General features: G+C 54.7%; 1 protein-coding gene across 1 annotated transcript; it reads left to right on the forward strand.

Moving 5' to 3' along the window:
* Window positions 1-1,768: 1,768 nt before the first annotated feature.
* Window positions 1,769-11,281, forward strand: VAT1 (vesicle amine transport 1; the record flags this gene model as incomplete). Its single annotated transcript, XM_082494899.1, has 6 exons — window positions 1,769-2,110; window positions 3,750-3,957; window positions 4,319-4,489; window positions 4,575-4,664; window positions 5,632-5,873; window positions 6,963-11,281. 6 exons carry the CDS (start codon window positions 1,769-1,771, stop codon window positions 7,062-7,064), a joined length of 1,155 nt encoding a protein of 384 aa, XP_082351025.1. The 3' UTR covers window positions 7,065-11,281.
* Window positions 11,282-11,548: the final 267 nt, after the last annotated feature.

Below are 11,548 nucleotides of genomic sequence, written 5' to 3' on the forward strand. Positions count from 1 at the left end.
CCACAAGAGCAACCGTGAAAATAAATCACTGAGAGGACAAATGCTGGGAAAGCTGCTCAGAAGAGCAGTAGGAGACAGAGGACTGCTTTGACTGCTCCTTCCTGATTTTGGGTGTGGCAGGTGCCCAGACATCAGGAAGGCAGATCCGTTATTTCTGAGAGCTGAGCAACAGCAGAGAAAGGTGTAAAGTAACTGCCCAAGCCAGACCGCGGTCCTGTTGTGCAACTGGACATGAGCCTTCTCCTTGTGCCCACTGCAGCCACCCAAACACCCATAAATATGCCACACTGCAGAGCCAGACGATGCGCAGCTCGCTCCAGGCCTCTGCCTGCCTGGCTGCTTTCCTGCCTTTGTGCTGCGCTTCCTAAGCTGCCCAAGTCCGCCTGGCTTGCACGGCCCCAGCGCCAGCCCAGCCTGGAGCGCAGCCCTGCAGGACAAGGCCACATTCATCCAAAACTCCTGCTGGCCTCAGTCAGCAGACTGCATTTGCGTAACAAGCAGGACTGCTGTCACAAACAAAGCCCCTGGAAACACTGGGGTTTGCTAATCTTCGGGCCAGCCAGAGCCTTACATCAAATGCTGTCAGCAGTGCAGGGAGGGCCCTGCCCAAAGCAGGCATTGTGCCGGGTTTTGCTTGGCTTGGTAATTCTGCAGCACTGGAGTGGCACAGAAACTTCCCCAGTACGCACTGTGATTATCCTTCAGGTGGTCTCCTCTTTCTTTTTGGGGGTGGATGGTTTTCTTTTTCAGGGGCTCTTTGACTCGTATGCTTGAGCAGTCACCCTGCGACGGCTGCGGGTTATTAGGGATGAGGACGTGCTTACCAAGCAGCAGACAAGTGAGGCGTGGATCCACCTGCGCTCTTCATACACAATGCTACACTGAATCAGCAGTCTTTATGGCAAGTGTGATACACGGGAGCTGAACACAGAGCCGAGCAGTGAATTCATGGAGAGGGCTGCTGTCTGCTGGCAGATGCTTCATGAGCCGGCGGAGAGGCTGGATCCATTGATCTCTGCGCACCCTGCCTTATTTATTTGTCTTTACTTACAGGACTAGAGCTGTACTCCTCCCTCTTGTCTGGGGGCCAGTCCCTGCCTCATCTCCGCTCCACGCAGCCGTTTCAGGGTGACGTGCAGAGAGATGTTTATTAACCCTCCCTGCAAGTGACATCAGTCACTCGCAATAAATTGTAGAAGTAACTCAGTGAGATGACGCTCCAGCAAAACGGCCATCTCAAAGGTGTCTCCAGAAAAGATGCAAGCACATTGTTTGCTTGAAAGGAATCTTTTAGGAATAAATAAGTAAAGAAAGAAAAGGTGGTGCGGGGAAAGAGGCGCGACGCGCAGGACAGCGCGGCCGCGGAACGGCGGGCGGCCCGGACTCCGCGGAGCTGCAGCCGCAGCGCAGACGCCGAGGGCCGCGGCCGACGGGAGCTTACAGTAATTAACGCGGTAATTACCGCCAGGACGCTGCGGCTCCGCGCGGCCCGGCGGCGGTGGGACGAGCACACACCCCCGCGCCCTCTCCGCCGCCGTCGGCCTCATACCCCCCGGGGAACCGTCCCACCGACGGGCGCGGCGGGGCCTCCCCTGGGACAGCGGGCTGCGGAGGGGGCATCCGCCGCCGGGCCGGGAGCGGGGGGGCGGCCCAGGCAGCCCAGCCCCGCCCCCTCCAGCCCGTCCCGGCCCCTCCCCCGGCTCTTCCCCGCCCGCCGCCGCCGCCGCCCCGCAGCCGCTCCCGCCGCTCCGCTCCGCTCCGCTCCGCCATGTCCGCCGAGCCGGCTCCGGCCGCCGCCGCCGCCGCCGCCCCCGCTCCCGAGCCGGCCCCCGTCCCCGAGCCGGCGGCGGGCGGCGGGGAGGCGGCCGAGCACCGGGCGCTGGTGCTGACGGGCTTCGGCGGCTACGAGAAGGTGAAGGTGCAGGCGCGGCGCGGCGGCGGCCCGCGGCCCGGCGAGGTCTCGGTGCGTGTCCGCGCCTGCGGCCTCAACTTCGCCGACCTGATGGCGCGGCAGGGGCTGTACGATCGCCTGCCGCCGCCGCCCGTCTGCCCCGGCATGGAGTGCGCCGGCACCGTCCGCGCCCTCGGCGACGGCGTCCGCGACCGACAGGTGAGGGGCGGCCTGGCCCGGTTCGGCGCGGCCCCGCCGCACTGCGGTGGCCCCGCCCACCCGCGGCGGCTCCGGGCGCCGGGAGGGCCCTGTGCCGGCGACCCCGGACCGGCCACCCCACCGGTGAGAGGCAGCGGCGCGCGGGGAGCGTCCGTCGGCCGGGGTCGGGGCCGGGGTTGAGGTCCCCGTCGGGGCGGGCGGCGGAGCCCCGGGGCGGCGCGGGGAACGTCCTCCGTGATCCCGCCCGCAGAGGCCCCTGCGGCGGCGGGGCCGCGGACAAAGCCCCGTGACAAAGGGGCTGCGCTGGGCCGCGTGGGCAGGACGTCCCCGCCCGTCCCCATCCCCGTCCCGTCCCGCCCGGCCTCCCGGGGCCCGACTGCCCTCGCCCTGTGAAGGGCTGGGACAGCGGGAGCATCGCTGCCCGCCCACCCTAAGGGCCGGGGTCTTCGGGGCCTGGAGTCGTGGGGAAAAGCTGGAAGTCGTCCAGTTCCGTGGGCACTGGCAGCTGTATTTGCGCGTACAAAATTTTGTTCATGGCAAGTGCTAGTGGGATGTTGGGCCAAAGCATGACTGTGCTGTTTCTGAATACGTTTGTGACGGAGCTTTTAAACTACACGAACATGGACGGACACAGCTCCAGCCACTGCAGAGTGGTCCAGAGCCATTTGAGGGTGGTGGGGTGTGGGCACGAGCAGGTTCGTTGCTCCTGGTGCTGGGTCTGCAGCCTGCGAACCTGTGGCTGCTGCATTTCTAGCAACACAGTGGGACAGAGGAGTCGGCTTTGTGTGTGCCAGACCTTTGAGTCTTAGGGCTGTTGCAATTATGGTGCTTTAAGATAATACTTGGGTGCACAACCAGCAAAACAAAGTGTCTCAAAAAAACCCACTGTGTCAAAGATGTTTCCCTCCTCTCCAGGAAAACATTTTGGTTTATTCAAGTGTAAATGCCAAACCCACACACCAAGCAGCCTTTCTGCTTGCTGCCTTGGCTCTGCCTCTCGTCTGCTTGCTGGTACGACTGCTTGGTGTTGTGATGTCTCTGTCCCATTACAAAGAGAGCAGATGTTCTGTGACCAGTGGGATAAGAGGAGACTTTGGGGGGTGTCTCATGCTTCGGGCCTGAGGCGTAGGCCGGGAAGTTTTTCCTCAGGCTGGACTTGCCTTTTCCAGGGTTGATCCTGTTAAGCATTGCCCCATGCCTCCTGCCTGTTGGCGGAATGATGCTTGCAAGGGGCAGCAGTAATATTTCATGGTGTTCAGGCTCCTGCTCCAAGCTTGGGCAGGGAGGGCAGGACACGGCCCCCATCCCTCTCACCTCGTTGAGGGGCGTTGGTTTGGGCAGCTGGCTGTCAAGCAGCACACTGGGCGCAAGCCGGAGCCTGGGATGCCTGCAGTCCCTCTGAGGCTCCTGGTGTGTGCCCAGGTCTGTGGTGAGAGGTGCTGTGCCATGGGGTGGTTTGCCCAGAGTGGTGCACAGGCTGTGGGCTCCCGCCCAAGCCTGGTGTACTGCGGTCCCTGCAGACCCCCCCCCAGAGAATGGCGCACGCGTACCTGGCTCTGGCATACGGAGGACAAGGGTGTGGTGACTCCTGCTAGCCTGGGGCTTGGTTCAGACTGCCTTGTCCTCTCTCTGATTTTAGGTTGGCGATAAGGTAATGGTCTTGGCTAGGTCGGGGCTCTGGCAAGAAGTCGTGAACGTGCCAACCAGTCACACTTTCCTGATGCCTGAAGGGATGAGCTTCGAGGAAGCAGCTGCTCTTCTTGTCAACTACATCACTGCCTACATGATCCTGTTTGACTTTGGAAACCTGAGACCCAACCAGAGTGTCCTCATCCACATGGCTGCAGGTAAACAGTTTGTGGCAGCCCATGCTGGCCTCAGCTCTTGGCCTCAACACACAGCTTCTGAGTGGGTGGCATGGACGAGGAAGCGATCAGAACGCAGCTGAACTGACAAAACGTCGCCTGCCAGAGATGCAGGCTTTACACTGACCCAGGCGCTGGCACATGCTGAACCCATTTCCCAGCAGCTGGGGTCAGTCTCCCCCAGTGTGTGTCACAGGTGTCAGCCTGTGCCAGGCAAAGCCTTTATTCCTTACCCTCCTGGGCGCTGTGCAATCCAGACAGGCAGGGGTAACTTACCTGTCCAGAGGCTCTTCTGACTGCTGGGTCTGTTTGCTTCTAATTCTTTCTTGTTGCTGGTTTTCAGGTGGTGTGGGAACTGCTGCTATCCAGCTGTGCAAGACTGTAGAAAATGTCACCATTTTTGGCACAGCATCTGCCTCCAAGCATGAGTCCCTCAAGGAGAGCGGAGTCGCTCACCCCATTGACTACAGAACAATGGATTATGCAGAGGAGGTCCGGAAAATCTCTCCCAAAGGTACCGTGTAGTGGAGGACTTCTAAAACTGTCCTGCATTTCTTTCAAGTGGAAAGAAACTTGTAGTTACTTTCAATTCCCTCTAGGTGTTGACATTGTCCTGGACCCCCTGGGAGGATCCGATACGTCCAAAGCATTTAACCTGTTGAAGCCAATGGGCAAACTCATCACTTACGGTAAGTGTAAGCAGTGTGCCCAAACCCCAGCCTCTGCGTGGGAACAACCTGTGATGGCAGGGTAGCCGTGCATCTGGAGGGAATGCTCTGTGCTGCTCTGTGCCTGGACGTACAGCCGCAAGGGAGCAGCACTATCGCTGACTGCTGTTGTGTGGTGTAGTACCGTTATTTCGCAAAGGTCTTTAGGATGCTTCTCCTGGGTGAGGCACTGAGGGGAGTGAGATCTGTGCCTTGTCCGAGAGCTCTGGTCACAGGCTCCCAGGCTCTACCCTCCCGTGGCGAGATCTCTCTTTGGGTACGAGCCGGTGCCTGCAGGGGAAGCTGGAATGTCCTCACGGAGGAATGCTGGCACAGCTGCTTTGTCCAGGCTGACTTAATGCACAGCAGTAATAGAGCCTTGCTTTTCTCCTAGAGGATGTGTGGGTGATGAGGTTTGAGGCTACTGAATACTTATCTCTCCATTCCCCAGCTCTGAAACACTGTGATTTTGTCCTGTAGACAAAGCCCCCACACAGCCCCCAGTGGGATTCCAGACACTCACACCACTGTGCTGCTTCTGTTGTCCCAGCCATTGCGGCGTGTGGCTCCCCTGAGGAAGCCTGGCTGTGGGAGAAGGGGAGTGCTGTCCTGCCAGCCTGCCTGGATGGGGCTGGTAACCCTCTCTGGCCTCTGCCAGCACTCCAGTCGAGCTGCGCTGCTGCTGCCCTCCGAAGAGAGGAGTTGTTCTATATTTTTGCAATATATGGGTGCCGATAATCCAAATTCTGTGTATCTTGATGCCCAGGCAGGTGCCTGTTTCCGCTGAAGGCCAACTGGGCGGATCCTGATGCGATCCAGTTCTCACCTCTGTCCTCCATCGCTGTGTGAGCTGCTGCTTCCCTGCGTATTGCCTGAGCTGTTCGTGGGACATCCTCTGCCTCTCCTGTTGTGTTGATTCCAGCTCATCTGTGGCTTGCCTTCTTTTTAGGGGTAGCGAACCTGCTCACTGGGCAGAAGAAGAACCTCATGGCTATGGCTAAAACTTGGTGGAACCAGTTCAGCATCAATGCCTTGCAGCTCCTACACCATAACAAGGCTGTGTGTGGCTACCACCTGGGATACATGGATGAAGAATTTGAGCTTGTTGGAGGCGTTGTAGCCAAGCTGGTTAACCTCTACAGTCAAGGCAAAATCAAGCCCAAAATAGACTCTGTATGGCCCTTTGATCAGGTGAGTCTGAGCTAACATACAGGCTGGCAGCACCCAGAAGTTACTGGGCAATTGTTTTCTGCACAGTCAGCCCTGGATCAGTGTGAGCACCTTGTTCACAGGGGATGAACTGTTGCAAATGTTTAATAACCATCTGCTCTCAGACATTCAGTGCCTTTTTCCTTTCAAGATATTAAGGGGGAGTAAAGTGGCTGGGCTCTTCTGCTCCAGTGCACAGAGCTGAGCAGTGCCAGACAGCGTCCCCATGGAATAGTGCAGGCGTTCAGCTGCACTCCGTGGGCCGCAGCAGCCCACGGAGGGGCTGGGTTGTGCATCAGGCTGGGGACCGCCCTGAGCCTACACTCTGTAATTAAGCAGGCAGCTGGGACCCTTGCTGCTGCCCTTCCATGGGTGAAAAAGAAGCCAGGCAGTGAAGCAGATTAAGGATGTTGGAAGGGAGCAGCAGGTTTTTCAGCAGCTCTGCTGTGCTCAGTGTTGTTCCATCAGCCTGTCCAGGCAGAGTCAGGTTCTTCCCTTGGAAAGCCTTTGCTGGGGTAGGACTTATTGCAGGGGAGCAAAGGACTTGGTAATGATCAGTTGTTGTTAGTACCTGAGAACTAGTCTGATGCAAATGCTTAAGGAAAACTCTGTTGATTCCAGGCCTGGCCCAGGTGCTGTTTTGCTTAAAAATAATACTAATTTTAAAAATCTGTGCATGTATTGTTCTGTGGTTGTGTAGATGGTAGAGGCATTGTCCTTCTGGCTGTTCACTGGGTTCCTGCAGTGCTCCCCTCTGCTTGGAAAGGAAGCTGTGGTGACATACGCTTTGTTCTTCCCTGGTTTGCGTAGCAGAGCATCCTTGCGTGCGCTACAGCTGGTCTGTGTGAATTCTTGAGGACAGCTTTCTACGGGCAGGCTGGGGTAGCTGCCCAGCTCTATCCAAAATGCATCTGTGCAGAGGCACCCGAATGCTTGGCACTGCCTTGGACTGCCAGGGAAGCTGTCTCCTGGGTGGCCCTCAGACTAGTCTGGGTGGACCAAGGGGTGCGGGAAGGGCACGACCACACTGCGTGGTGCATGTGGGTCTCACCAGATCCCTGTTGCTTCCAGGTGGCAGATGCCATGAGGCAGATGCAAGAGAAGAAGAATGTTGGAAAGGTCATCCTGGTTCCTGAAGCACCCAAGGAAGAATCCAAAAAAGAAGAGAACTAAGAAGTGTGCCGATTGTCAATTCATGGTTTAACTCCCTGATCTTTGGGACCTGGAAATGGACAGATCAGTAGCTTCCATCTTCAATTCACCAGTACAAGAACATCGTGGTTAAAGTTCAGATGAGGTTTGCATGCTCTCTTTGTGACTGATCCTTTGCCAGATATGCCTCCTGCCCCAGCTCTGTGTTCTGAAGCCTGTTTATTTCATACTTTTTTCTAATCACTTGTTTCTCTACTGAATTTCCAAACTAACCTGATTTTTCTCTGGCAATGCAGCTGAAGCTTCCAGGCAGTTGGTGATTAACAACTGCATAGCCTGTCACCATAAAGTCAAGGTATAATAACATACTGTAGCAACTGCCAAGTATCTCCACAGAGTCTGAGCCCTGCTGAAGCGTTTGCGCTGTCACCTTTGAGAAGCTTGTTCAGTAGGAGAATGGACCCAACTTAGGATGTGTCCTCAACAGCCAGAGGAACAGCGCGGCTGGCCTGGTTTAATTCTAGCACGGGCTGCTCTTCTGTTTACACTAACCACGCTCTTTCCCCTCTGCTTTCGTTGGCCTCTAACACCAGTCAGATAGTAACAGGTCATGTCTCTGCCTTGTAAGTAACCATCCTGGCATTTTGGAGTCTGTGGCATATTGCACCTAATTTGCAGTCACTTCTCTGTGCAGTCAGCAAATAACCTGACGGGCTAAGCTGTGTCTGAATGCAGAAGAAAAGTTTCAATTAGGTAACTTGATCTTGTCCATTTTCTGATTCCAAACTGTATAGGGAGATCTAAACTGTGTCTGATTTCTAGAGACCATAAGGACTCAACTGTGTCTCAAATGACTGGAACAATGGATGTTGGCTCTGTGCTTTATTGATGTTGGGCTCCCAGCTGGTATTGTTAAGGCTAAACTTCACCCTCATGTTTGTATTTCCAAGGGCTGCAGTGTTGAATCTGACTTCAGCGAGATGGGAACAAAATAAGCGCCTGTTAATGCTTGCTTTGTGCTGTGCCCCATGTGCCGGGGAGGGGTTGCGGTTTGGGAAGTGATGTGCGAGAGCCAGTGCTGTCCGATGGCTCCGCGCAGCCTGGGCTGCTCTGTCTGCAGTGCGCCACCCAGTAAAGCTATCGCCAGTTACCAGTGCAGGTGGTGAATGCAGCCCTGTGTTGAGCCTCTCACCTGGGCATCGTGAGCAGTTTAAGTTGTGCTTTCCATTCTCTTCTACCGAGCTCGTTAGATATCCACTCTGATGAGCTCTTGCCTTGTGGTTCGGTGCTGCAGGAGGGCTTAACTACTCTTCTTCCCCTGAAACTGCAAGTCTGGGGACCTTTGGGCTCTCTTCCAGCACCAAGGGTTTAAGGACCACCTGGGGTGCTCCTCCCAGACCAGAACTCTGTTTCCCTTCCTCTCTTCTTTCCCCTGTGCATTTGGAAACGTCGCTGTGCAGAGACCCGAGCCTAGTTCTGTGAACACTTAATGTCCCGGGTGGTGTCCTGCTGGACTGCGTTTTCAGCCCTGAGTGACTGTGGTGCTGTTTGTGCTTGCTTTGAGGCTTTGCCATGGATTGTGGGTGGTGCGGGCTTCTAAGCTTCATTTGGGGTTTGAAAGGGTAAACCTGAGGGCACCAAGAAGAGCTGCCCATCATGGAGGAGCTCAGGACCCAGGAGCCAAACCTCGCTACCAGGAGTCCTGCTTAACCAAACCCCACAGGGGACGCGCCAGCCAGACGAAGGGCCCCATACACAAAGCCCCTTTGTCACCCGCAAGCAGCCAAGCCCTGCGCAGGGCAGGGGGTTCCTGTGCCGGTGGGGAGTGTGGCTTCTTCCTCGGCCAGCTCTGTCCTCCAGCAGGGCCCGTTTCTCTCAGTGCGGTGGTTCAGGTGCTTTGGTTCTGCCACCTTTTAGAATCACGTAGGCACAGCCTCCAGGGAACTGGCCCTGCCTGGCTTTAAGTATTAAGACAACCCCCTTCCCTGTGACTTCAGAGGAGGGCTGGAGCCCTGTCAGATCTGTGTCAGTCCATCTCTCGCACTTGATATGTGAACTTCATAAACATGGTCTGATGAAACTCACAAGCACAACTTTTAACCTTTCTGAATCCAAAATCTTGCTGCTTCTCCTTTCAGCCTGCCCTGTCATGCTAATTTAGATTAAATCCAACAGTGTCTAATGCTGCTTTACCAGGTCTGACAACAGAAGGACTGTCTAAATTGCTGAAATGGGAAGTCTGGACCTGTTCCTTTGAGAAACTGGACTTCACCTTGATGAAAGAGCAACGTGCGCAAACGGCACACAGCCCTGCACATCTTCAGGTTCTGCACAATTGTAAAGGGGAAAACTCTCAAACTGTGTTTCGCGGTAACATCCTCTCCTTGCTTTACTCTCGGCTCGGCGCATGCTCAGTGCCTTACTGGGATGACCTGGGATCGGGCAGCACAGTGAGGCACTCGCAGTCTGTCTGCGCGGTGCAGCGTGATGGAGGACAGCGGGAGTGTTGCAGCTTCCGTAGGACACTGACACGCTGCCTTGTGATACACTGCAGAAAACAGTATCTCGGTGCCTTCTTCTACATGCCTGTAAGGACTGGGAAGTCACTGGAGCCTTTTCCATTCTGGTCTTTCAAAGTATTGCTAAAAACCTGCTATGACTCTCGTTAGCTCTGTTTTGTGAACGCTGGTGGTGTAGTGAACAGGACGGTCCCTCCCCATGTCTCGCAGCCTTCCCCGGGCCGTCCTGGGCGTTCTGCGCTCCCCGGTCCAGAAGAGCCAGAGCAGAGCCCCGGTCTCCCGCAGGGCGGCTGTTTGGCTCCGGCCAGTCTTCAAGCGAGGTTTTATCTGCTCCCCAGCCTTGGCTTTCCAGAAACAATCCTGACTTCCCACTCATCGGGTAGCTGCTCCTGTATCTTCTACCTATGAATTCCTGAAGCCCTTCTCAGGGCGGGAGCGTTGAGCAGTTACAGTTTGTTAGAGTTTAGCTGTTTTATGTCCCTTGGTAGCAACAGTGTTTTCTACAGAAAGACCAAGATTAGAGGTAACCTTGCTCTTCACTGCCTCACTGATGACTCTGCTCCAGGTGGTTAGGGTTGGTTGTTGTTGTTTTGGTTTTGTTTTTTTTACCTTTTTTTTAATGGGCAAACAATTTATGGGCCAATAATTATAGAACCTATGTAAAACAACTTCAAGTGTCTTAACTCAAAGTTAACCAGCAGGTTTGTATACTAAGGACCAAAGCAAAAAACAACAGAAACCCTAAGATAAAATCATTCCACTCAATGTTGCTTAACTGTTTAGGGTGAAGTTGTGCTATTGACGAAGTGGGAGATTCCTGTGCTTAAATTGTGTGTGCCATTCCAGCTATCAGAAGTGCAATTTAATGTTTATTTTACTGATTGTCTGACCCAACGGTGGTGCTGTGAGAAATGGCAAGTGGCAAGTGTGAGTCAAGATCTCGTGCGCAGAGGAGCGACATCCCCGGCACTGCCCGTGGCCGCGGGGCTGCTCAGCGCAGGGTGCCTGGGCGAGTGACACTCCTGTGTCGCTACTGCAGTCGCCTTCCAGACTGGCACTGCTACTCTTGGACAAAATGCAACTCCTTTGCTATCACCAGGCAGCTTTTGTCACGTTTCTGACTCTTTTTTTCTCTCAAGCTTGCTTGTGTTGCACGCTAACCACAGGAGGGAGGACGCAGCCTCGGCTTGCGCAGAGGAGCACGGCCCCAGCTGAGTGCTTTGAGATGGGGGAAGGAGTTTAGCTGTACATTTCATTTTGGAATTGACTGACCAGGGAGAAGTAAGAAGCATCGTGGGCCTTGGGCTTTAATTGGTGCAGGATCCTGGCCCTCTTACAGCTGCTGTCGTAGGTGTAAAACCACTCTTGTTGCCTAATGAAGTCTCTAGTGTGCTAAGCCCTGGTGATAGCAAATGTGACTGGCAAGTAGTACATGAGTGTGATGTGACATGCATTAGACTCTGAGCCTCTTATAACATATGGTCTGGTCTGTACTGTCTGAGTCATGTTGATTTGCAGATACATGATATGAGTGATACTCCTCCTACAGACACTTGGAAAATCTTTGTTTAAAAAATATATTCTGCTTTGTGCGTGTAACCAAGTTGGACAGAAAGCAAGTGTGCCAATGCTGTTTACATGACTATATTGTGTAATGCTCCTGTCTAATGTTACCATATGCCTTATGTGTTTCAAATGTTAATTAAAAGCATAACAAAACCCTCAGGGGTATGCTGCTCAGTTTCTTGTTAGAATGAACCCTCTGCCCCCAGCTCAGCCTCTGGAGCACTTCCATTGCTTCTCCAGGCAATCAGTTGTTGGACACATTCGGTTTATAAATTCTGACTCTCCCAGGGTGAGCAGTGCCTCTGCTCTCAAGGACAACTATTAATTGTTACCTCGATCTTCTTAACATCCTGTTCTGGAGGGCAGCTATGGTGATTTTTGCTGCAAAGCCCTTCGCTGGCCTCTGTGCTTTACCCTGTG

Source organism: Vanellus vanellus, assembly GCF_965231255.1.
Source record: "Vanellus vanellus genome assembly, chromosome: 24".
Taxonomy (NCBI): domain Eukaryota; kingdom Metazoa; phylum Chordata; class Aves; order Charadriiformes; family Charadriidae; genus Vanellus; species Vanellus vanellus.